The 27,494-nt window shown below is 44.1% G+C and overlaps 1 protein-coding gene across 8 annotated transcripts; it reads left to right on the plus strand.

Moving 5' to 3' along the window:
* The first annotated feature begins 324 nt into the window (after window positions 1-324).
* CHDH (choline dehydrogenase) lies at window positions 325-27,494 on the plus strand. Of its 8 annotated transcripts, none has more exons than XM_053299102.1 (8): window positions 325-617; window positions 3,143-3,949; window positions 6,124-6,275; window positions 19,300-19,429; window positions 19,549-19,683; window positions 20,648-20,790; window positions 22,355-22,457; window positions 23,489-27,494. In XM_053299102.1, the coding sequence occupies exons 2-8, from the start codon at window positions 3,196-3,198 to the stop codon at window positions 23,905-23,907; spliced, it is 1,836 nt and encodes a 611-aa protein (XP_053155077.1). In that variant the 5' UTR covers window positions 325-617; window positions 3,143-3,195; the 3' UTR covers window positions 23,908-27,494. The 8 variants fall into 8 exon arrangements, with proteins under 8 accessions (XP_053155077.1, XP_053155079.1, XP_053155076.1 ...); XM_053299104.1 differs by lacking the exon at window positions 325-617 and adding an exon at window positions 628-965; XM_053299101.1 differs by lacking the exon at window positions 325-617 and adding an exon at window positions 628-923.

The raw sequence follows: 27,494 nt of genomic DNA on the forward strand, positions 1-27,494 counted from the left end.
GCCAGATCCCCTTCCCCCGCCACCTGTCAACTTTCCAGGGCTGGGAAGGAGGAGGAGAGCCACAATTTAAGCACTGGAGACGGGGGTGGGCTGCATCCAGTGGGCTTTTTCAGCCCTCCACCATCACGCACGCCGCCAGCCACCCCCAGTGCAGGCGTGGAGACACGAGGAACAAAGGCGGCGAAGCTACAGTGCTCGCCCGCGAAGGGAGGCGCAGGGGGGAGATCATTCAGTCTTTCTTTCGCTGTTTTGTTGTCTCCGAAATAAATGAAGAACGACTGGAGTGGAGGCTCCGCCCCAGCCTGCTGCTGCTGCAGTCCCTGGCGTGTGGGGGAAAGCGTCCGACGAAGGCCCTGCCTGAGCTGGGAAAAGCAAACTGGCGGCGGGCCTCGGGCGCTTTGCTTCAGCCAATCAGGGCGCTCGGCTCCGCCACCGGCCAATGGGAGAGCGCGGAAGGAGGCAGCATCAGCGAGGACGGAAGCGTGTAAACGAGGTTCAAGTCCTCAGACACGCACGAGGGACGTGAGCGACGACGTGACGTCAGTGACATGGGGGGGGGGCCTTCTCAGTTGTTTTGCGAACGTGCGTGAAGCCACGCTGCTCGTTCGCAACAACTAGTGAGTCGGGCAGGGGGCGGTCGGAGGGCAGTGGCGAGCTGAGGGGCGGTGAGCGGCTGGCGCCCGCGGAAGGTTATTGTTGTTGGCAGGCTGGCAGTGGCGTCCCCCTGAAGTGGCGCCCAGCAGGCCATGTGCCGTGCCTGCCCTACGCTGATAATGTTACACGAGCGATCAACCTAGGCGTTGAATACAAGCCCTTGAAATGCTTCGGTTTCCGAGTAAGGCCAAGGGAATGTGGGGAGAGACACGGACAATATTGCCTGCTCTCCCGCTGGCAGTGCACGGTATTCCAAGGAATTCTGTGGAGTAAGCAGGGTTAGACAAGAAAAAGGGCGGCGGGAATACCCGGTATTTTGTATGACTAGTAATAATAATATGTGTGATTAATAATGACATAAGATTTATAGTATACAATTTGTAATTAAAATTGAAACAAATACTAGTGCGTGGCTTGTAGTACCTTTATGAACCACAATCTTGTCAGCCAGGACTCATCAGACAAACAACAGTTAATGTTAACATTAACATCATTTGTTACGTGAATGGTGCAGTGTAAAGAAGTCCAAAGTATTCCCTGGTAGTCTTTCTTTGTCTCTTTTTCTATTTGGCATATTGCCAGCTTAATGGCAGGTATTCTCTGGAATATCTAGGGGATGTGTAGAATAGATAATGAACTAGGTGAACCCACACAGATCATCTGTGTGTTCAGCTAGGACTTTGAATGTGCTTGGAATACACTCTTCTCCTCCCCCCGTCTCTCTTCCTGCCTGCCCTCCCCCCCCCCGTCTCCTGCCTCAGTCTCTCTTCTTGCCCTTACCGGGCAGTGGGCACCCAAAAAGGGCCCCACTGCCATTCCTCCTCCTGGGTGGTGAACAGAGAAGCCCCGCCACCCATTTCCCAGCTGTCCCAGGCTCCAACACTGCAGCTCCAGAAGGCCCACTGCCCGTTCCCCTCCTGCCCCCCCACTTCTGGTCTCACCGCTACCCACTACCTCCTTTTTCTGGTGCAACCACAGACAACCACAGGGCTCTGTGGGCACCAGGAGTCGAAATCAACTTGATGGGACACTTTATAGAATTCTTAGGTTGTATTTAGATTACGTTATCTAAGTGACAGTTGCTATTTAGGTCCTTTCCATATATCTTAGGTTGTATTTAGATTACGTTATCTAAATGACAGTTGCTATTTAGGTCCTTTCCATATATCTTAAGTGCCTTTCACTTTGAGGGCAGTTCCTCATTTAAATCTGTTTTTAAGGAATCCTTTCTCACACACGCTTGTTCTCTTCACATAGTGGTTCTGAATATGCCGTCACTATTGTCACATAATTAAATGCATTTCAAATAGAATACTTTAAAACACAGAAGCCAGACATTCATTTATTCACTTTAAAGATACCCTTTCACTTTAATATGTGTATCTTAAGCCATTTCAATAAGAAGTGCTGTTGTAAATGGCCCTGTGTCTGTTAGATACCAGATAATGTGATGTTTGCTGAACTAATAGCAAAGGCTTAATTGTTGATTTTCTCAGGAAATGCAAACAATAATATTCTACTCAGTTGTCTAGGAAACCAAGACATTCTAGAATTGTAAGAATGGGTATACCTCTCAGTTGGAACTCCCTAACCCCCTGAAAACCCCCCGCTAACTTGGAAAAGGCACCTTTTAACGTGGTGATTCTCTTTATTTAGCAGGGGCAGAGTAACTGGTCCTATCCACCCCAGCACAGTACCTCCAGTGACTGTTGCTGGTGTCTATCTTATGTTTCTTTTTAGATTGTGAGCCCTTTGGGGACAGGGTTCGATCTTATTTATTTATTATTTCTCTGTGTAAACCGCCCTGAGCCATTTTTGGAAGGGTGGTATAGAAATAAAATAAATACATAAATAATAAAAAGCTAAAATGCCTAATTAACTGGAAAAGGAAGGCATGCAAACAAATCTAAAAATATTGATCTAGTACACAGTAAAATAAATTCATATCTGCATCTTCAGTTCTTTATTATGTAACTAAGCAGCCCCTCTCCCAACATTATAATTTATTTTTTGCCTCAGAATTATCCTCTACTTCTTTGTTGCACACAGCTCATGTCTTATTGTTTCTAGGCAGTACTTAGAGAGGGATAGTTGTGTTCCATAAAATAGATATGATCTGATATGACACACATGCTGAATCAAGACTGACAAAGCTATATCCAGTCTATATCAGCTATCAGGGAGTCAAGTGTGTTTAATCAAGAAACAGTATTCTGGGGGAAAAACACCTTTCAGTTTTGGAAGAGTTTGTGTGTGTGATTTGTACATAATTTTTATATCTTTGTTAATAAGTAAGCAGAACAGAATAACAGCAAAAGCTGGTTTTGCCGACAGAGTAGCCCAGAAATGGCTATTGTGCTTTTTTTTTTTGGCAGTAAAACAGAATGAAGGCTTAACATTATTATTAGGGCCATATGTGTAATTTATTCTAAATGTTTCTACTTGAATTGCAGCCTGTTCTAATGTGATCCCTATTTTCTTTTCCTAGGTCTAAATATTTGATTGTGTAGTGTTTATGCCAGAAGATACTTGTAGGAAAAGATGGCCTGCTTAATCAAAAGAATTCAGAAATGTGGTTTTATCAGTCAGGTACACAGAGTAGGAAGATTATTAATTAAAACACATATATTGAAATGTTCAAAAGCCTTCAGTGAACGAAGCCTGAACACTACTCGAGAATTTTCTCAGGTTAGTTCCCAAACCACGGACTCCTTCACTTATATAATTGTTGGAGCTGGATCTGCAGGATGTGTGTTAGCCAACAGATTAACTGAAGATCCTCACAGTACTGTGAAACTGCTGGAAGCAGGGCCAAAAGATACTGTCCTTGACAGCAAACGATTCTCATGGAAGATCCATATGCCTGCTGCATTAACCTATAATCTCTGTGATGACAAGTACAACTGGTATTACCATACAACACCACAAAGGCACATGGATAATCGAATTATGTACTGGCCTAGAGGAAGAGTATGGGGTGGATCCTCCTCTCTCAATGCCATGGTGTACATTCGGGGCCATGCAGAAGATTATAACAGGTGGAGCAAAGAAGGAGCTGCTGGATGGGACTATGAATATTGTTTGCCTTATTTTAAGAAAGCACAGGCTCATGAGCTAGGTGCTGATCTTTATCGTGGTGGGAATGGCCCACTTCATGTGTCGAGGGGGAAAACCAATAACCCTCTTCATCACGCATTCTTAGATGCAGCTCAGCAAGCTGGGTACCCTTTCACAGATGACATGAACGGTTTTCAACAAGAAGGCTTTGGCTGGATGGATATGACCGTACATAAAGGTAAACCTTAAATTTTACAGTATACCTAGTTCGCTAACAAGTGAGAATTCTGTATTCCCTGCTAACTGAGCGAAGCGGCCCCTTTTAAAGTAATGATATCCATTATATTTAGAAGGGGGAGAGCAACTGTCCCAGTCCAACCCTTCAGCATCCCTCCAGTGTCTACCTTATGTTTCTTTTTTAGATGATGAGCTCTTTTGCGATAGAGAATCTTTTATATTATTTATTTGTCTATGTAAACTGCTTTGAGAACTTTGCGGAAAAGCAGTATATAAATATTTGTAGCATTTGGTTGGAGAGACAAGTAGGGAGGATGACTTGTCCCCTTTGCTAAGCAGAGTTTGCCTTGGTTTGCATTTTGTTGGGTGACTACATGTGGGCATTGTCTGCTATAAGATGTTCCCCTGAGGAGATGGGGCCATAGCTCAGTGGCAGAGCATCTTCTTTGCACGCAGAAGGTCCCAGGTTTAATCCCTGGCATCTGAAGGAAGGGCTGGGAAAGACGTGTGCTGAAACTTTGGAAAGCCACTGCCAGTTAGTGTAGGCAGTACTGAGCTAGATCTTTTTTTGCAATATGAAGGTGGAGGATAGTGTTGGCTGTGTTCAAACAGGGCAATGATGAGACCCAACAGGATGGCTGGAGCTCTGAGCTGATCAGGCATTGTACTGAATGCCCCAGTATCTTCAATTCACGGAGGTTCCATAGGAGATGAGCTGAGATGGAAAGGATTCCCCAAATGAAGAAGGTTCAAAAGCAGTGGCCTATCAGAATGCAGCGGTGCTCATCATTTAAATTAAGGGAATGAAATCAGTTTCCTTAAATGGCCATTGGAAAATGATTGGAACTGTGAAAAACCACACTGTATGGGAAGCCTAATACAGTGAATTTGTTTGTGTATTCCTTCTGGGCAGGAAAGGAGTAGAGCATGAGTTCTTTACATATAATTCCTGTCACACGGATGGGTTTAAAATTATGCAAATACATATAGGGTTCTGATGGAATAGGGTAGCACTTTCTACCACCAGCAGTATAGGACGACCCTAAATCACTTTAGGATTCCTACTGACTTCTCCCAGTCCTCCTTCCCTCTCTGCAGTCAGCTTGCTTTATTCATTTAGCATATTTGTATATTGCCCCAAACTCACATCTCTAGACCGTTTACAACAAATTTAGGGATAAAGCTGATATTCAGATAATCAAGTAACGTAGAAGGCTGCAGCTAGACCTTGTGTTGGTTTAGGGGAGCTTCAAACCAGTCTGATAGTGTGTTGTGGACTGAAGTGAGATAATATAATTATGCTGCTGCTAAATTATGTATCCCCAAAATCCATCCCTTCTCTCCATCATGGTGAGATAAGAAACATGATATACAGTGGAAGAAAAGAGCAATAGAGTGTTTTTTTCTTGGCTAGTATCATAACTACAAAGCTCCCTTGTACCTAATATGACTCTCTCCTGGAAAAGATAGCTTTTTAATTTGGAACACTAGTTAAATGATCTAAGATGGGTTTTACTTAGAAAACAAATCTTCAGCCAGCATTTCCTTTGCAGTATTTATCGGTTCTGTGGAAGTGCTTGGCTGAGAGGGACTGCTAGCTGATGGCCAGCTTCTTGTTTACTTTAAATAAATTCTCAAACAGCCTTTGTCTTCCTAGCCATCTGGTTTGTATTTAATTCTTAAATGTAGAGTTCCCCCCTTTTGACATGGTGTTATACATCTAGTCCACAGAACTGCAGCTGCTCTTTTATGAACACTCCCCCCTCCCCCGCCAAATATGTGATCAACACTGTCAGTTCTTAGTAGAAAGGGGTGCCTGACTGGACTCTGAAAATGCAGCAACCTGCAAAGTATATTCTGTTCTCTGTAATTCCATAGGCCAGGCATTGCATACAGAACTCGGAGGCCTAAATGTGAACAATTCACATCCTCTTCATGCCCTGGCAGTAGCTTGTTATACACTATGTTTAGGAGATCTGTGCATGGAAAATTATTTATGTGGAAGGGAGAATGGATCACCTTTTACTGTACTGGGGTGATAATTTCAAAGGGGACTTAAGAATATATATGTTAACAGTAAAACAATAAAAATCTTATCTTCGTTTTATAGAGCATAGGGCGACTTCAGATTATTTTGGTGACTGCTCCTGTTAAATTAAAACCTATATTTTGTAGGTCAGAGATGGAGCACAGCTAGTGCTTACCTTCGGCCTGCATTATCACGTCCAAACCTGTCAACAGAAGTCAGCACCCTTGTCACAAAAATTTTGTTTGAAGGGACAAAAGCCACTGGCATTGAGTATGTTAAAAATGGAGAAAAGAAAAAGGTAATTTAAAAAACAAAATCCTGTCAAAAATTGACACTTTGATCAAAGCATCTAATCACCTGGGGGCCTTGTTTAGATATTCTTGCTCGCTAACCCTTGTACATAATTAGAACAGCCTGTTTACTTAACTGAAAGTGTGCCCCTGATTAATTGGGCAGCAGATTTTTAAAGCATTATTGATTATTTTTAATACAAAAACTGTAGGTGGCAGATACCCTCTTAGAAGACACTTTCTTCCTCCTGCCCTACTCCCAGAAGAGGAAATGCCTCTTCTGAGATGGTGTCTTTTTGCATCATTGAAAAACAAATCAAGTTTGTTTTGTGAGTCAGAAGTATTGCTTTATTCATAGGCAAATGTCTGCAGATTTAATCAATTGATTTATCAATAGAAAGTTACATAGTTAATCAGCAAATTTTTTTTAATTGTGTGAAAACTCCATAAGCAGCTGCTCATGCAAATGTATTTGAGCAAGCCATGTGATGTTTGAAGTAGGGACTCTCTGGCTGACATTCAGGCTAACCTGCTGTGGATGCACCAGGTCAGGTGTTCCTGTTGTGGAAGGGAGGAGAGGTGTGTTTTGGCAGTCTCTCCTTCCCCCTGTAGCTGCTTATACCTCCCAAAATTCTGTCTCTGAGAGTTAGTTTCTGGAGCCCCTTTCCCCTTGTGCAACAGAAAAACCTGGAGCATCAGCAGAAGGGTTAGTCAGCTACTGAAGACTGAAGTGCCTAATTCTATGATTTAAAAAAACGCAGTATGCTGCCACTGAGTAGGGATGTGCATGAAACTAGTTCAAAATGCCGGCGTTCGAGCCGGTTTGGAGGCGGGGGTGGTTGCTTCAAGGCACAGGGAGGGTGCCCTTACCTTTCCTGCCATGTTTCCCTCACCGGTGCTGCTGCCAAAACTGCCGACGTGGGGCGGCTGAGTACTTTCTTGCTGCCCCAGTCAGCGTAATACCGGAAGTGGCCAGCGCCACTACCAGAAGTGGCCTTTGCCACCCATGCAGTTTGTTTGTTTGTTTATCACACTTGTACAGGTGAAACTCGAAAAATTAGAATATCGTGCAAAAGTTCATTAATTTCAGTAATGCAAATTAGAAGGTGAAACTGATGAGATAGACGCATTACATGCAAAGCGAGATAAGTCAAGCCTTAATTTGTTATAATTGTGATGATCATGGCGAACAGCTCATGAGAACCCCAAATCCACAATCCCAGAAAATTAGAATATTACATGAAACCAATAAAACAAGGATTGTCAATAGAACAATATCGGACCTCTGAAAAGTATAAGCATGCATATGTATTCAGTACTTGGTTTGGGCCCCTTTTGCAGCAATTACTGCCTCAATGCGGCGTGGCATGGATGCTATCAGCCTGTGGCACTGCTGAGGTGTTATGGAAGACCAGGATGCTTCAATAGTGGCCTTCAGCTCTTCTGCATTGTTTGGTCTCATGTCTCTCATCCTTCTCTTGGCAATGCCCCATAGATTCTCTATGGGGTTCAGGTCAGGCGAGTTTGCTGGCCAATCAAGCACAGTAATCCCATGGTCATTGAACCAGGTTTTGGTACTTTTGGCAGTGTGGGCAGGTGCCAAGTCCTGCTGGAAAATGAAGTCAGCATCCCCATACAGCTCGTCTGCGGAAGGAAGCATGAAGTGCTCCAAAATCTCCTGATAGACGGCTGCGTTGACCCTGGACTTAATGAAGCACAGTGGACCAACACCAGCAGATGACATGGCTCCCCAAATCAACACAGACTGTGGAAACTTCACACTGGACTTCAAGCATCTTGCATTGTGTGCCTCTCCATTCTTCCTCCAGACTCTGGGTCCTTGGTTTCCAAATGAGATGCAAAAGTTGTTCTCATCAGAAAAGAGGACTTTGGACCACTGAGCAACAGACCAGTTCTTTTTTTCTTGAGCCCAGGTAAGACGCTTCTGACGTTTGTTGTTCAGGAGCGGCTTGACGAGGAATACGACATTTGAAGCCCATGTCCAGGATCCGTCTGTGTGTGGTGGCTCTTGATGCACTAACTCCAGCCTCAGTCCACTCCTTGTGAAAGTCCCCAACACTTTTGAATGGCCTTTTCCTGACAATCCTCTCCAGGCTGCGGTCATCCCTGCTGCTTGTGCACCTTTTTCTTCCACACTTTTCCCTTCCACATAACTTTCTATTAATGTGCTTTGATACAGCACTTTGGGATCATCCAACTTCTTTTGCAATTACCTTTTGAGGCTTTCCCTCCTTATGGAGGGTGTCAATGATGGTTTTCTGCACAACTGTCAAGTCAGCAGTCTTTCCCATGATTGTGATTCCTAATGAACCAGACTGAGAGACCATTTAAAGGCTCAGGAACCTTTAGGAACACCTTTTTGCAGGTGTTATGGATTGATTAGCTGATTGGAGTGGGACACCTGGAGCCTAGACTGTTGAACCTTTTCACAATATTCTAATTTTCTGGGATTGTGGATTTGGGGTTCTCATGAGCTGTTCGCCATGATCATCACAATTATAACAAATTAAGGCTTGACTTATCTCGCTTTGCATGTAATGCGTCTATCTCATCAGTTTCACCTTTTAATTTGCATTACTGAAATTAATGAACTTTTGCACGATATTCTAATTTTTCGAGTTTCACCTGTATACCGCCGCAAACTCGCATCTCTGGGAGGTTCACAATGATATAAAACAGTTAAAAACACATATAAAAACACATAAAAACAAAAAAGAACTAACAATTTAAAAAATCAGTCACAAAATTAAAACCTATAAATTATCCAGAAACAGAAGAAGCCTAAGGATCTTCACAGAGATCCTTTGGGAGTTCTTCACATTTTGTTTGGGATTTCACTTATCCTGAGTAATTTGGTGTCATCTTATCTGACAATTTAGCTGCCTTACTTCACTTTGGATCCAGATCATTTCTGAATAAGCAAAACAGGTTGCTTACCTGTAACTTATGATCTGGATGTGATCCGTTGTATTCATAAGAACTGGGTTTCTGCGCCTGCGCAGGGACCTCCCGGGCTGACTAGCTAGCTCCTCTTTGCGCCCCGCCCGTCTGCACGTGCCTTGCAGCTTCCGTTAGAATCGACGGTTGGGGCACCTCTCCTTCAGATTTCTCGCAGACCGCCATATAAAAGACGATCCGCACACCAGCATCCACTAGTCCAGGCATTCTGCAGCGGGGCCGGCTGGGAGGGACTTATGAATACAACGGATCACATCCAGATCATAAGTTACAGGTAAGCAACCTGTTTATCTGGATTGTGATCCATTGTATCCATAAGAACTGGGTGTTTAGCAAGCTACCCCATAAGGAGGCGGGTGCAGATGACCCCCAGCTATGCCAACACACGTTTCAACACTGATCTTCCAAAATTCGCCTCCCTAGCCATCCGCAGATCCAAAGCATAATGCTTCACGAATGGTAGATGCGATGACCATGTTGCCGCCAGGCAGACATCTGCCATTTTAATGCCTGACAGATGTGCCGCAGACGTAGCGTAGGCCCTAGTAGAGTGAGCCCGAACCGTCTTTGGCGGTGTTATCTTCTGGCTTTTATAGGCGAGGAAAATCAGTTCCACTAGCCAGTGAGCAAGTCTCTGGTGAGAGATTGGACGGCCCTTGCTACGCCCCCGGAAGGAGAGAAAAAGCTTTTTACTCTTCCTAAAGTCATGAGTTCTCTCCAAATAGTATAGGAGCGATCTACGCACGTCCAACGTGTGGAGGGCCTTCTCTAAGTCTGTCTCCGGACTACTGAAAAAAGTTGGCAGCACTATGTCTTGATTTAAGTGGAAATCTGTTACCACCTTCAGCAGGAATCTCGGATTGAGACGCATCACAACCTTGTGTGGATAGAATTGAGTGTAGGGTCTATCCATCCGCAGGGCCGTCATCTCGCTCACTCTCTTAGCCGATGTAATGGCCACCAAGAATGCCACCTTCAAAGTCAGAAACTTCAGCGGAATAGTCGCCAGTGGCTCAAAGGGTGCCTCCGTTAGGGCGGAGAGTACTAAAGACAGACTCCACTGCTCCATTGGGCTGCGCACAGGAGGGTAAAGGTTATTAACACCTTTCAGGAAACGCTTACATTCCGGGTGGGAGAAAACCGTGGACCCATCCCATCCCCTGTGCTTTGACGAGATTGCAGCCAAATGCAGCTTAATGGAGACATTCGCCAATCCACTCAGTTTGAGCGATGTCAGGTAACGTAGCACATCCCGAGGGGTCGCACGCAATGGCGTGACACTCTTCCCCCTCATATAACTCTTGAAGCGGTTCCACTTGCAGGCATAACTGCGTCTTGTCGATGCACGCCTACTGTTTAGTAAAATGTTGTTTAATAGTTGATTCTCCAAGCGGTCAGCTTGAGAGAGTGCACATCGGGGTGTAACACCTTTCCGTGTTCTCTTTGCAACAGGTTTGGAGCCCTGGGGAACTTGTGGAACACTGAATGAGACATTCCCAGAAGTGTGGCAAACCACGGCTGGCGCGGCCACCATGGGGCCAGAAGTATGCATTTCGTTTGGTCCCGCAATATCTGCGCAACCACACGGCCCATTAACGGCAGCGGGGGGAAAAGATATAACAGCCCCGTCTTCCAGGCCCGTTGAAAAGCATCCCCCAGGGATCCCTGGCCTATGCCCGCACGCGAACAATAATTGGCACACTTTTTGTTGGCAACCGTGGCAAATAAGTCTATCGATGGGACCCCCCAGATCTCGAACACCCTGTCGAGATACATCGGGTTGATTTCCCACTCGTGTCTTTGGTTGAAACTGATGTCCCTGCTGAGTCTGTCGGCCAAGCAGTTGTCTACACCCTTTATATGTATTGCCACCGGGTGAATTGAATGTTGAATGCACCAGTCCCATATTTTTCTCGCAAGTAGGCAAAGAGACAGTGACACTGTCCCCCCCTTGATGGTTGAGGTAGGCAATTGCCGTCGTGTTGTCCAACTCCAGCTGTACTGACCGTCCCCTTATCATAGGTTCGAATGCCCTTAGGCCCTGAAACACAGCCAATAGCTCCAAGTAATTTATATGCTGAAGTCTCTGCAGCTGGGTCCATGTCCCCTGCACGCATACGCTGGCGCAATGCGCACCCCAGCCCGCCATCGAGGCATCTGTCGTTATCCGGGAGGTGGGCTCCTTGGACACAAACTCGACTCCTTTGCCCAAATTGTCCATGTCTAGCCACCACCCCAGGCTGGCGAGGACATGTTGTGGTAATGTCAAGTGCATATTCTGGCCATCCACATTGGGTCGGAAGTTGTGGAGAAACCAATGCTGCAATGTGCGCATGCGGAGGCGCGTGTGTGACACCGTTGTGGTGCATGATGCCATCAAACCCAACATCCGCTGGATTCGAACCGCTGGCTGCCGTGGAGTCCTCTGAAAGTGACGTATGAGTTCGTGCATTTGGGTAACTCTTTCCGCAGGTAAGAACGCCCTGGCCAATTTCAAGTCCAGCACCTCTCCGATGAAGTTCACTCGAGTCATGGGTTTGAGTCTCGACTTCTTCCAATTCACATTGATGCCGAGGCACTCCAACAAGGCTAGCAGCATCTGCACTTGGCGGGTCAGTAAACTCCTGTCGTGGCTCACCACGAGCCAATCGTCTAAATACGGATACAGCCTCAAGCCCTGAGTTCGCAGGTGGGCTACAACCACCGCCATCACCTTTGTGAACACTCTGGGCGCAGTAGAAAGTCCAAATGGAAGCACCACATATTGATAGATCTGTGCCCCTACTGTAAACCGGAGGAACTTGCGGTGACTCTCCTGTATCCCGATATGAAAATAAGCGTCCTTGAGATCCAGAGTAACTGCCCACTGTTCGTTCACCAGCAGAGGCAGAATTCCCTGCAGCGTCACCATTCTGAATTTCCTGGTCTGAATGAAGAGGTTGAGCCCCCTCAGGTCCATTATGGCTCTTATTCCACCGTCTCTCTTTGGTATCTGAAAATACCGGGAATAGTAGCCGGTCAGTCTGTTCGCCCATTGCACCCGCGTGATCGCCTGTTTCTCCAGCAGCACCTTGACCTCCTCCCGCAACACCTCCGTGGCCGGCGTATAGACCAGTCCAGAGAAGGGAGGCCTTGTCTCGAACTCCAACGCATATCCAGTCTGCACTATTCTCAGTACCCACCGGTCGGATGTTATGTTGTGCCATGCTGGCGCACGGCTTGCCAGTTTGATGTCGATCCTGGCAACTACAGGGCCGATGTAGCGGGTCCTGGATTGTAGCGTTGGACTTAATTGGCTGCTGCAAAACTGATGCAGTGGACGAACAGTCCCGTCAAAAGCTCTTGCTGGAAGCGTCCTTGTCGCCTTGACGAGCTGTTTTTCCTTTTTGTTTCTGGTTAAAGCCCTTACCGCGTTGGTAAGGTCTGAATTGTTTTCGGTATTCTTTGCGGTCCCGATACCGATCACTCTTTCTCTGATAATAAGTGCGGCTCCTTGCAGTTGAGCTGGAACCGCTCGAAGGCACCATAAAGGTGCGGGCAGTGAATTTAGATTTTTTCAACGTCTCCATTGACGTGTCCGTGTCCTCATGGAATAAACCTTTGCCGTCAAATGGCAAGGACTCGACTTTCTCCTTCATGTCTGTCTGCAGGGTTGCTGAGCGAAGCCACGCATGCCTGCGCAAGCTCACTGCCGTCACCATTGCTCTCGATTCCGTCTCCGACAAGTGTTTGAATGCGCTCAGTTGTTGGCGCGTTATTGCCGTTGTTCTTTCGTACACATCATTAAATCTCCATTGGAAGTCCTCCGGAGACAAAGAGGATGAATCCTGTAAGAGCGCATCCCAAAGTAAATGGTTATAGCGTGCCATACACGCCGCATAATTAGCAATACGAATTGCTAAACTGGAGGTGCTATAGATCTTTCGACCCATAACGTCCATTTTCCTCCCCTCTTTGTCAGCAGGCGTGGAATGACGGTGTCCACTCTTGGTGGATGAAGCGCAACTGACAACCAAGGAGTTCGGTATAGGATGCCGTAACAGGTAAGAGTTCTCTCCTTCAGTAACCCTATACAAATTTTCAATGCGCTTGGAAGTTGGAGCCCCGACCCCCACTGAGTCCCATGCCACCTTCGCAGCCTTGTCTATCCCAGGAATCATGGTGAGGGCAACAGGATGCGAAGTCTTAGACCTCTTCATCATATTATAGACCGGGTCAGCAACGTCCGCATCCGGAGAGCTTACGTCCATGCCCAGGGCTTCAGCGATGTCCCTTATGAGGATATGGTAAGCTTTCAATTCCTCAGTTGGCGAGATGGATAGCTTTGGTGGCACATCCGAAGGGGGGTCAGACCTACGACTGATATCATCTCTGTCAGAGGCTGGTCCCGACTCATCGTCCTCACTGTCATCAGAGGGTGAAGATGATGGTTCAGAAGGAGGAGGTGTTGCTTTCCTCTTTCTTTTCCCAGCAGGTTTTTCTGGCATCCTCGTCTGGACCACAGGTAATTGTGAATTCTCTGGAAGGTAGGTTTGAACTTGCACCAATGGTGTTTGTATAGGCAAGTTCACAGACGGCCCCTGATGGTCTGCATACTCTGACTGCAGCAGCGGCTGAGCAAGTTGTCCAGCCTGCACAAAATTCCGCAGCCCTTGCACTGGTTGCACTTCTACCTGTGCCGCTTTCCAACGCAAGAACTCTGCATAATCATCCGGCACCCCATGGCGGAAACCGCAGGAATGAGTTGGCTGCAGCATCGTAGAGCACCCGACATCGGTTCTTGGATCCTGGACCACTGCTGGTGTCAGTGAGGCAACATGAGGCAGATCAGCCAGCTCTCCACCTCCAGGACCCTCGTCCAAGCCTGTCGACAGGAAGCCGCGAAACGTCGCACCCGAGGGTGTACTCGAACTCGACTCCAGCAGTTCTCTAAGTCCGTCCCCGTGTGTAGCCAGACTCGGAGTCCTCGGCGTCGAGGGGGACTGTGCTGGCGTCAATGCCGGTGACAAAAGATGAGGAATCCTCCTCAATGTCGAAGCCGTCAACACCGACGAAGGAGCAGTGTTCACATTCAATATCTGCTCCGGCACCGTGGACGCCGACGGAGGAATGGCATACACCGCCTGGGCCGTTATGGGAGGCTCCGATGCCGAGACTTGCAAATGCCTCGACGCCGATATCGACGTCGGCGTCGATGTCGATTCCAATGTCGACGCCTGTCCCAGACTGCCTTGGTCCAATCTCGATGTCGGCACTGGTGTCGACGTCGAGACTAACGTCGACGTCGAAGCCGAAACCATCCTGACCGTCGATGCCGGAGGTGTCGACGTCGAGGCTGTAGGGGACTCAGCCGAGTCCACGTCGTAAATCTGTGCTGCCGTCGGTGAGGGAGTTCGATGTCGAGACTCCTCACGATGGCGACCTTCCCTCTCAGAAGCATGACGATCTCTATCCTTATGCTTCCGTTTTTTGGAAACCTCCTTTGGTTTCTTAAACAGAGTGTCAACAGTGGTTTTAGACTGCTTATCAGCAGACCCACTGGAACCCAATCCCGGGGAGCTTGACGCACCGTACTCCTTCGACATCGAAGCTCCCGATGTTGAACCGGAACTCATCGACGCCGACGGACGAGGAGTTGGCGGCCGAAGTGCCTCCTCGTATAACGCAGCTCGAAGCCTGAGAGCTCTATTTTGTCTAGTTTGTTTTGAAAACGAGCAGCATATCTTACATGCCGCCGTGTTATGATTCTCTCCTAGGCACATCAAACAGGCGTCGTGATAATCAGTCGAAGGCAACTTTGCTCGACACTTTTCACACCGTTTGAATGTCTTCTTAGCTTCCATTGTCCAAATGCCGTTCCGAGTCAAATTCAGTAAACAATCTTAGGAACAAACAAAGCAGAGTCCGTAATCAAGTCCGTTCGCCGTTCCGAGTCAAAACCGTCCTGTACAAACTTCGAAGTTAGAATCAGAGTCCCAAATCAAGTCCGTTGTTCGTTCTGAAGTCAAACCAATTAATCCGCTCAGTAGAGAATAGTCAAACAGTCCGAAGTCAAAATTTTTGATAATAATTGAGGAGCAACAGCCAAGAGGTGTAAGCGCTTTGGCGGTCAAGAGAAAACTGAAGGAGAGGCGCCCCAACCGTCGATTCTAACGGAAGCTGCAAGGCACGTGCAGACGGGCGGGGCGCAAAGAGGAGCTAGCTAGTCAGCCCGGGAGGTCCCTGCGCAGGCGCAGAAACCCAGTTCTTATGGATACAATGGATCACAATCTAGATCAATGAGTTTGCCCCAGTTCCAATATGTGATTCTATTCTTGCCCTTTGCTTTTTTAGCCAGTTACCGGTTCATAAGAGGAGCTTTCTTATAATGAGACAGTTTCATTTCCTTCGGAAAGACGAGGAAGGGAGTTTGTCAAACAGTGTGTTCTGAGATTGTATTTTGCGGATAGTAATGCTTCAAGTTTAAAAGCCTGACTAAGGAGTTTCTCAGATAATTCCTTTTCAATACCTCTGTTCCCAGTAGATAGGCCTGTTGTGGTTGCAAATTAAAAAAACAACAACCTTTCCCCCATTGCCTCAAGGCCCACTTCTGCTTGTAGGTCTGCAGGAAACTAGGATTAGCTCATTTTTTATTTAACCTTTCATTTGTACAGAATAGCTTGAGAAATTGTGCAATATTCCTTCCTTGTACCTTACTGAAAACCTGAAAGGATTTTACAAATTATGTAACAGTACCTAGCCATTTTGTTAATGATCTCGTCATCAAGGCTGGACATAAAAACTTCAAATAGAAGCCATCCGAGTACCCAGGAAAATTTAGCAACAAAGGGGACACTAGTCTTAAGCGGGCATCCCTATAAAAATTACAATATAGGATAGCATGCGCACTAGTCTCCACTTGACCAGACCCACAGAGGCAAAGTCGAGCAGAGAGAGGAATACCTTTAAATCTTCCCTCCATGACAGCAGATGGAAATGCATTTAGTCAGGCAAGTGTCAAAGCACGTCTGAATTTAGGGATAATAACGAGACTCAGATTGCTTGTTAGTTTAGTGTTGAGCATTTGATCCCCCATAAAAACATTCTTAGGCATGGAAGCAGCCTCTTCCTGCAATTCCATATCCATGATAAATTGTTTAATCTCACTTCTGGCTTGGTCATATCCCATTTTGATAATCTCATCCTGAGAAAAACCATAATGAACCAATTTATCAATAATCAGAGTCTTCAATTTAAATCTGAAGTGATCAGTCTTAATGAGGGGGGCCCAGTCCCACAAAAGAGAAAACAAATTTTAACCAGAATAGAATGATAGTCCTCCAATAACAGGCTTCCAATCTGATCAAACTCACCTCTCGTCTTAGCGCAACATTGGGCACGCATCTACGTTTAAATTAGAAACGAGAATGGTGATAATTGGATGTCTAATAAGGTGGGGCCACAACAGTTGCATATCTCATTTCAGGGCGGTAAGAGGCCTCCCCTGAAATAGTGCCCACTAATAGAATTGTGTCACCAAACACTTGTGAAACATCAAAAGCTTGGAGAAAATGCCCTCTTGTTTGATCTGCAGAATGTGTATTCTGTTTGTCAGTTAAGTGGCTCTTTCCATTGATGAAGCAGAGTACAAGTTAAATTAGTGGGGGTTAGAACATAGCTGTTGTGTAGGCAGTGTATTCTGTTATTTAATTCAGCCTGTCTGGTTTTATGTAAGCACCTTTGTTTTAGTTGTTTATCCCTTCCTAAACACTTATGCACACAAAGAGCAGGTTGTTGGGCTAATATCCTCATACTGCTTACTCTGGAATAGTCCCAGTGACTTTGCAGCTTTTGATTTCTCCTTTTCACTATTTTTGAATGGGTATATTTCAGTGCTTCCTATTAATTTCAATAAACTGTCCTTTCAGAAAACACTCATTAAAAAAAAAAAAAAAAACCAAGCAAGGAAGAGTTCTATTTCAAACAATAAGAATCGTACTGATACCTTGAGGTGACATTTCAAACAGTATTTATTATTCAGATTTCTAGCCTGCCCCATCTCAAAGTAAGAAAAGATAAAAACACTGATATAAAGTACATTTTTAAAAATAAGAAAATATAAGTCAACGGATTCCAGTTTAATCCCAGAACCCAAATTCATGCCCCAAAATCTCTCCCCAAAAATGTTCAAGCTTGGATTTTGATGAGGTTCCAAGGGGAGGCAGCCCTGGAGTAATTTTGAGTACTAAAAAACAGGGAAAGGATTACAAGCCTTTATACTGTCTAATGCAGGCGTATCTTGCATCATGTCATTTCATATATATTCTATCAGAATATATACTGCTAAATAGAGATGTCTAGTTAATTCAAATCCTGACCTGACCTGAACAATCCATATATCGTTTTTCTTTAGCATAGGGACTTTATATAGTCTTTTATACCCTCTGAAAGAATATAATACTATCAAATAACAATAGAACCAAGAAGATTGAAACTTATTTTGATATCGGCCAAGATTTTTACATCCTTAAGAAAAAACTGGAGGGAATAATTCATTCAGGAAAAACAGGCATGTAAGAAAATAAAGAATGCATTCTCACAAATACAGTGTTTTTGTTTAGATAGAGAAGATTAAAAACACAAGGCAAAATTCTTAATGTTTAATAACAAAAATATTATATTGCACATTTAAATATCACCACTGCCTTCTGCACCTTGAACTAATATCTTCCCTGCTGCCAGTTCTCACTTGCAGGTACTAGGCCACAGCCCTTCTTAAAATTACAGTTGCTGACATCCAGACTAGCAGAGCACCAGTGCTACAGCAGAAGCACCAGTGTAGTTTCAGTCTACGGCTTCTAAGGAGTTCCAGACTAGTGCTGCCCCAGGGCTTGTGTGGAGGGGGTGGATTTTGTTGACATCCCCTTTCCTCAGAAATGCTCTATGCACCCGAAAATATGCTCTTGAGGGCTGTTCAGTCCTCAGGAACATATTTTTGTGTGGCATTGAGCACTTCTAGCGGAAGGGGAGCTTGTTGAAATCTTCACCACCTGCTGCATGTGTGGTGGAGCAGAGTTACTTGAGCTCTTAAGAAGCACTGGTGCTTCCATTACACCCACTAGTCTTTTAACGTAAATACATTACTTTTAGAGAGCAAGTCTATCCTTTTGCCTTTTGGATTTCCTGGACAATCTGGAAATCAAGAACCAGCTAAACACAACAAATCATTCAAGTTTCAAGATATAGAGGCTATTCACATGAGCGTGCAAAACCAGGTGAAGGGAGCCCAGCCCGGTTTTGCACACTCATGTGAACCACCGGGATTGCACCTGATCCCAGTGGCTACATGGTGGCAAACCCGCCTAAGTAACCTTCCTGCGAAATGAGGTTAAAGGAGTGAGCACTCCCTTAACTTCATTTTTAAAATTGTGTGTCAGCTGTGGCTGCTTGCACACTCGGGAGGGGGTATCCCAGTAATGCACAGCACACTCACGTGGTGGATGGTCGAGGTTCCGGGGGCAGTGAGCGGCAGCGTGTCCCAGCACCCTGACCCCGGAGTTGCCGGGCGAGCCTCCAGTCATCTGGGTGGGTGATCCACCCCCACCAGGGAAGCCACGGTGATCATCTGTGGGGAAAGTATGTTAAACCCTCCTTCCCCACAGAACGCCCCGGAGCTCTTCTCATGGATCGTGAGAAGAACTCTACTGTCTCTTGAGGTTAGGGGATACTAAGTGACCTCACAAGCTATGAGGTTTAGATCCAGTAGAAGACCTTGGTTCAACACTGAATTTTGGAAAATAGCTTATGTACATGATGCATACAAGTTTAGGAAATGAATTAGTCTTGCTCTCCAAGACATACCTGGGTAGATGTCATCCAGATGGGACACTTTGTTCCAAAAGAAATGATTCAGTGGATTCTAAAACAGTCATTTCAGACTCCTGAATGCTAGCAGCTGTATGGAAACTGATAGTTCGGACAACTATGACATAGCTGTTCTGTGAAAAAGTTCATTTAAATGCTGTTTTTCTATAAAAATTGCATTATGTATATATATTTTTCCTTTTATTTCAGGTTTTTGCTAGTAAGGAAGTTATTTTAAGTGGTGGTGCCATAAATTCCCCACAGCTACTTCTGCTGTCTGGAGTTGGAAATGCAGATGACCTAAAAAAATTAGGAATCCCTGTTGTCTGCAATCTTTCAGGTATGTTTGTAAGATTATGATTTGATTGAATATAGGTTTGCCTGTACTGCTGTAATTTTGCTTTTTTATGTGTTGGGTTGCTTTTTCTTTTCTCTTCCTTCTTTTGTCATTTCTACTAGGAGTTGGCCAGAATCTTCAAGATCATTTAGAAGTGTACATACAGCAGAAGTGCACTCAGCCTGTAACACTCTATAAATCACAAAAGCCTCTTAAAATGATTAAGATTGGTCTTGAATGGTTCTGGAAATTTACAGGTATGATTCACAATTATGCCTTGTTCTGCTCTTATTTTGATAGGAATGTAAAATTAGCATTTAAATAATTAATATTTAATAATTAGTCCCTAGACACATGAACTCTGGGCACTGTAGATGAGAGAGCTTTTGCCTAACCCAAAGGGTTTGTCTATATAACTGTGAGGTAGTACAGGCAGAAGGCTGCAGGAATACACTTGTTCTGAGGAAAGTAGCTGCTTTATTATGGGGAGAGGTATTAACCCCAGAGTTGTGCGGTGGCTGGTATAAGGCCTTGTAGGAGCCTTTAAAAAGTAACTCTCAAATCTATGTAAGTCATAGTGGTCAAGACTTTTATATTATTTATTTATTTATTTATTCAATAGATAGATAGATAGATACTATGTCCTTGAGTCAGGATACAAACCTGACTTTGATGTTGAAAGAAGTAAAAAAAAGAGGCTTTATAAGTTCTACTTAAAAATTAAAAACAAATAGTTCTAATTCTAAAAAAATATAACTATAAAGGAAGCACATTGGGTGCAGTCCAGCAAAAAATAGTCAGACTTATGTCCTATGGTCCTCAAGTGCACAACTGTACACAATGGGACTTAGGCAAAACTACCTTTTCCTGAACTGCTGCCCAGTGCATATGTGTGTGTGTGTGTGTGTGTGTGTGTGTTTGTCTTTTGCATGTGCCATGCTATCCCCCTTTCCTCTGCTGCCCCAAAATATGTCTCTGAAGATCCCCAAGCCATCAGGAATATATTATCTAGGGGAATCGGGACAATAGGTTTAAGTGGGAGAGCACCGAAAAACATGATGTGCCCCAAATATTCCAATACAAGGGCAGTATTAGTCTGGTTGCTGCTCACTTGGTATAGTAATTATGTATAGAATACTGTGATGGGGAAAGTTTTTAAGAACACCTGATCTTTCTTTTCATGTAATTTCTGAATCTCATCCAAGGTGTTTCACTCTTCAGGTGAAGGAGCCAGTGCCCATTTAGAAACTGGTGGATTTATCAGAAGTCGTCCAGGAGTTTCTCACCCAGATATTCAGTTCCACTTTCTCCCTTCTCAGGTGATTGACCATGGGCGTATTCCTTCTCAGCTGGAAGCTTACCAGGTAAGGTGCAAGAACACAAGTAATTAATCAGAAGTGCTTCTTTGTCTGCTATGGAAAAATATCCTAAATTGTCATTGAACAAGTTCACTGTTTACCTGTAGCAAAGTAAGACAGAAATTAGAGCATGTCGTTGGAAATCCTTTACAGTCTCTCCATCATCATCTGTGGTTAGAGGATTAAATGAGAGACCATTGCAAGTTTTCTTTGTATCATCATCAATATATGTATTTTGTATTAATACAGGTCAATCTAGTTAATCGTGGTACTGCTATTCACAGTTCTGCATATCCACAGTTGCCTAATTGCCACCTGACCTCAATATCCGTGGATACAAAAGGGTTAAGACCCACGTATCTGCGGTTTGGTGATGGCTGGAAATGACCTCGGAGGTCATTTCCGGCCACCATTTTGTAAAAAGCAGGTATTTTGTGGCTCATTTGGTTAAAATCCCCCCCCCCTTGTGAAATTGTGAAGAAGTGGTGGATTTCAGACTGCTGGGAGACATTGCTGGACACATGGAGACACGTGGAGCACAGTAGGGCACTACTTCACTTGTTTTCAATCTTTTTGGTACATTTTTCCAGCCTCCCGGAACGTAAAACCGCCCCCCCCCCCCCGCCACAATGTCCCATTATCCGTGGGTCTGTTATCCGCAGTTGTAGCGAATGGAACTCCCGCGGATCATGGGTTTCACCTGTAATCCATTCCAGAAATCTTCTGTTGTTAAAATTAGCATCCTGGCATTTTTAATCGATCAATAGTGGTTACTTTATCTGTGACCATGTAGTTTTTGTTCGTGTGCATCTTTTGTACAATTTTTAACAGATTTTTTCAAAAGGGAATATCTTTTATGTGGTAGCTGTGCTGCTTATTCATGCATTGAAATATGTTAACTTGCATACAGCATAGCAGCCCACTACCCAAGAGTGGAAGAGTAAGAGCCAGCGTGGTGTAGTGGTTAGAGTGCTGGACTAGGACCGGGGAGACCTGAGTTCAAATCCCCATTCAGCCATGAGACTAGCTGGGTGACTCTGGGCCAGTCACTTCTCTCTCAGCATAACCTACTTCACAGGGTTGTTGTGAAAGAGAAACTCAAGTATGTAGTACACCGCTCTGGGCTCCTTGCAGGAAGAGCGGGATATAAATGTAATAATAATAATAATAATAATAATAATAATATTTGCATTGCCTCCATCCATCTGAAAACCATGTTGATGCTGCTGGAGTTCCCACTGTGGCTCCTAATAGTGTCAGTGCTTAGCAATGCCTCTCTCATTTTGGAGAGCCTCTGTGACTCCTAAGAATAGGATCAATGCCCTTCCCTGAATGGGAGAGGCGTTGCTAAGTGCTGGTGTTATTAGGAGCCACAGAGGCTCGCCAGCAGTGATGACATGGTTTTCAAATGGGTGGAAACAATGCAGGTACCCTGCTCTTGGGTCAGCAAGCATTGTGCTGTATGTGAATCATGATGTTTGAACAAATCCTAAGTAAAAGCCAAAATTCCAGTCAGTTTAGAAAAAGCATCCAAATGGCATGTTTCATTTTTTCTGTTGGGTTGTTGCAGGTCCATATTGGCCCCATGAGGAGTACCAGCATAGGATGGCTAAAGCTGAAAAGCACAGACCCAATGGAGCATCCCATTCTTGAGCCCAATTATTTGTCCGCAGGTACACCTAGAGATATATCTGTTCTATTTTTTTCTCCTCTTTTTGTTTGTGCCCCAAGCCTCCCACCCCATCAGTATCACACATACCCCTCTGTCGTTGGTGGCACACTGTGTTGGTAACAGCAAAGGCCTGTATTCTGTTAGTGTTCTTTCCATCTCAAACTATACAGGCCATGGTACAGTATCGATGTGTAATCTGTTCAGTGCTCTCTTCCCTCACATTGATAAGATGGCTTTAGGCAACCATTTGTTCCCCAAAACATGATGAAATTTGGATTCACCAAAGTGTCCAACTAGATTCGTCAAACTGGGGGTTACAAAAATCACACACTGAATCCTAGAATTTCATGTGTGCTCTAATGTGCACACAGAACTCGTGTGCATGCAAGGTGCCTTGTTCATTTCAGTGGAAGGTACAGATATACACATCATGGATGTTGACTGCACAGTTCTTTGCTTGCAAGAAACTTCTGAACCAGTGCAGTTGTAGGCTGGAAAATAGAAGGTTGTCTGAATTCAGCTACAGTAGTGATAGCACGGTAAATCTAGATAGTGAAATAAATAAATAAAAATTAGAAGAGGAAGCAGTTTTAAGATTGCTACTCCTTGAAAGACTGTAGAATAACCACTTGCTATGTCGCCTGTGAATGTTTTAGATACTTTTGTCAGGGACGGGATTCCCATCAGTAACCGTATCGAGGCCAATGTCTATGTGTGAAAGATCGCTTCTGCAGATGGAAGGGATATTGCTAGGTCCTTGCACTAGTGCAGCACCCTTTCCATTTGCAGAAGTAACCTCCTGCTGAAGGAATTTTAGCCTGGATATTGGCCACTGTCGTGACTGAAAAGAAAGTATTACCAGTGTAAGGCAATACCTATTTTCCCTTGGATTTTGACTGTTTTTCTTGTTCTCTGACTTGTCACACTTTGCTTTAGTTGTTTTGTTAGGATATTAGTAGAATAATGTTTGTATAATAAGCAGGCAGAAATATGGCTAAGAAATGAGTTTCTCTCTCTCTCTTTTTAAAATAGAAATGGACGTCTGGGAATTTCGTCAGTGTGTCAAGTTAGCGAGAGAGATATTTGCTCAGAAAGCCTTTGACAAATTCCGTGGACCTGAAATCCAACCAGGAAGTCATGTTCAGTCTGATGGGGAAATAGATGATTTTATAAGACGACAGGCTGATAGTGCCTATCACCCTTCATGCACTTGTAAAATGGGACATAGTTCTGATAGTACTGCTGTTGTGGATCCCCAGACCAAAGTTATTGGAGTAGAGAACCTAAGGGTTGTTGATGCCTCAATAATGCCAAGTATGGTCAGTGGAAATTTAAATGCCCCAACCATCATGATAGCAGAGAAAGCTGCTGATATAATCAAGGGACTGCCATCACTTCAAGAGAAAAATGTTCCTGTGTATAAACCCAAAACTTTAGAGACTCAGCGATAAAGTGTTTGTGACTTTCCATGTGAAATTTGGCCGCCTTTAATTCCACTAATTATAGCGGCTTCACACAATCTGCCGCAAGTAGGAAGGAGGGAAAATGTTGGAATTGGCAACATGAGCTCCCGACGGGCATGCTGTGTGGACCTGCCCAATTTTGGCCTCCGTAATTCTCCACCTGACATTCTCCTGACTTTAGCCAGACTTCTGTAACCAAGATTTGAAATCGGAAGTCTTGGGAGAATGTCAGGTAGAGGACATGGGAACCGGACTTGGGTGGGTTTGCATGACAAGCCCTCTGGAAGTGTGCACTGCCAGTTCCAACATTTCCCTGCCCTCCCCCCACCCCGTCCTTACTTGCGGTGGATTACAGCCCTGAGTTTAAAAAAATGGTATCTATTGATAAGTTACCTCATTTGGAATTCATTTGAATAATGGTTTGTGTTCTAAGCAGTGAGCTTCTGATCCAAAGGAGAGGCGCTTGCTGCTTCTGTGCCTCTCTACAGCCCAACCGCACTGCTTCCGAAGACAGAGAGGCTCTGTACCTGCTAAGGAGTATGACGTTGCCCTTGTGAACATCTTCCCATTGGGGATGATGGGAATGGTGCTTAGTAGGTACAGAGCCACTCTGCCTTCGGAAGCAGCAAAGGTGGGCTGTAGAGTGGTGTGGAAGCAATGAGTGTGCTTCTCCCTTGGGTTGGCAGAAGATTGCACATTGTAAGCCATTGAATGTAAGCCATTGAATCTAAAGTCCTGTTTCAATTTTGGTCAAGGAAGGAGACTAGAAATATAATGGAAGTTGTTCTGAAAAGAGTTGGCTGCTTCTAGTAAAAGTAGGTTACTAGCCTAAGAAAACAGCATGGTTGATATGGCGAAATATGTGTTACTTCCTGTAGTAGGACCTCATGATGAAATTGACCTCAAATCTTGAACAGTAACTGGACAAGCCATTGTGAACAACTTGTGTTGTAGATTGTGACCTTTTCTCAGAATAGCCTTATGCTATAAGTGGCTGTTTCTATGACATTTCCCTAGACCTATACATATGTACAGAGCAGAAAATTGGGGCCACACATTGAAGGAGAGTAATTGGTCCAATACTAAGGGTATGTTCCAGGGGGGGGGGACCAGTCAATTAGTAGCAGTTGGATGGAAGTGAGTCCTCACACGCTGTATTGTGATTTCTTAGTCTGGATTGTTATCTGATTGTGCCCTGAGTGATTTGTATTTGTTAAGGAATCCACTAGGTATTAGCCTATGTAGTCAATATGCCATATTATAGGCAAGCAGTCTTAGATACGTTTTATGCAAAAAGCTGCTGAATGCTCTTTTTTTTTTTTAAAGCCATGGTTGTGCAGTTGAAAGCAGCTAATGAGCTGAACACAGGCTAAACAAATGCACAGAAAAGTAATAGCAAAAACAAATGGAAAATATCCCTCAAACTGTGTCAACAGTTTCTGTCAGTGTTAAAAAAAATTCCGTATACATCAACTTAAATATTGGCTGCACATTCCCAAGATATATCACATTGTCCTCTGCAGCCCATCTGCAGAGGACATTGTGACTGAAATTTATACAGCTGAGATTAATTTAAACTTGTACATTAAAAAAGATAATGTGCTTTAATGATTTCCATACTAAAATTAAGGAAATTAAATCATTAAAAGATGTCTAATTATTCTTATGTTCAGCACACTCACATTTAACTTTTTGTAAACTGCCCTGAGATGCATTATGAAAGGCAGTATAAAAATTGAACAATAAATAAATAAATGTACAGATCTCTGTGCAACCTACTGCCTATGGTTAGACAAACCATATGCAGCCAATTATGAAGGTGATTCGGACCTCTCTTAAACTGCTTTGAACCAAGGTTCAAATGGCAGAGAAGTAAATTCAAGGTTGCAGTGAATTATAAACAAGCAGTAGACACTTGGAGCTAATCGGGAGCGCTTATCTGGCTTTGCTTGCCGTTTTAGCACATTTTAGACTGGCATTCCAAGCAAGGAAGTGCTGCTGGTGCAGCAAGAGAGCAGCCTAACAGATCTTCCCAACTAACAACCATGTGGCAATTTTTTATGCACTCCCCTTTCCTGGGAAGCCCACTGTGCCTCCTGAAAATATGTCTCTGAGGGTTGCCAGCCCCTGGGGACATATTTTCAGATCGCACCGAGGGCATTCTAGGGATAGGGGGGATGTCAAAAACTGCTGCTTTCCCAATGCACTGGTGCAGTTAGTTGGGAAGTCCTTTTAGGCTGCTCTATCACTGTGCCAGCATTTCCTTGCTCTCAATGTCAGCACATTCACTACACTGAAGAGAGGGCATTACCATTCTTTCTTTATGCACAAAACCCTTCCCTTCCTGCTTCCCGACATGTAAAGGACCCCTAGCAGAGAGCAAAAGAGAGAAGCAAATATCCCCCCTCCTAATATTGGCTTACACACAGCGCAGTGAGCCACACACTGGGAACTGGTTGCAGCAGTAGTAAGGTTCTTCTGCCTTCTCAAGAAGCACGGATGGAATGGTGAGTCCTCTGCAGCCAATGAGCTTGCATCCCTCTTGGGTGTCCAGCTTGCAGCATTGTATGTAAGCCACTGAAGGATACAAGTAGGTTCTGGAGTTCCAGTAGCATGGAGATCTCCGATCACTACAATCTCAGACCTGAGAAGGAACTACAGGCGAGTTTAATTGCTTGGCAACACCTTCAACTTGTTCCTTTTCGAACAACACCAGAAGTTCTGAATAAAGAAACCCATAGAAATAAATCTTGAGAAAAACATTTAAAAGTCTACTTTTCATTGTTATAACTTGCTTGAATTGAATTGGTAGTTTAATCTTTAATTTATTGACTATTACAAAAGTTGCAATGCAAGGAAAAGATTTAATTGTTTATAGTTGTGAGCATTTTATTATGATACTAGTTTATAATTATCTGGCTTTAAGTTTAAGATAGTTATAGCAGCTTGCTATTGTTTTGTCTCTTGTTCAGTTCACTTGATAATCTTTTTAGATTATCTGCTTCAAGAAAGAATTGCTTAGTGTTGTATCTTTGAGAAAGCTCATGTACTAGCCAGACTTTACTCTTAGTGGTTACTTGAGGGAAGTCCTACATAGATTCTAATCAATTCCTTGTGTGCATTCCAGAAGAGATCTAAAGGTAAATACCAGCACTCTGTCTTGACCCAGTAATGTCAGGTAGTACTTGAAATCATAGGGTGGACTAATCACCATTGCTATCATGGTTATGGTTGAGCCTTATTCAAACATCTCACAAATGTAAATCAGAATTTTGTCCAAAGGTTGGATCAGATGTTTCATAGCTTGTACATTTTGGCACAATCCATCAAAAATAATTATGACTTATATCCCATTGAAAGCAATGGAATGGGACTTATTCAGAACTGTGTCCCGTTAATTAATTGGACTAGGTAATCATTATAACTTCTGCTGGATTGTACCCTTGGTGCACAGCATAACAAAGCAACTGTGAAAAATGATTTTCTTTTGTTTCTGGAATAGGTAAAATAATTGCTAAATGTTTATAATCTTTGTTTTATATATGTAGTTAATATAATTAAATGCTTTAAAACCA

Source organism: Hemicordylus capensis, chromosome 2, assembly GCF_027244095.1.
Source record: "Hemicordylus capensis ecotype Gifberg chromosome 2, rHemCap1.1.pri, whole genome shotgun sequence".
NCBI classification, from domain to species: domain Eukaryota; kingdom Metazoa; phylum Chordata; class Lepidosauria; order Squamata; family Cordylidae; genus Hemicordylus; species Hemicordylus capensis.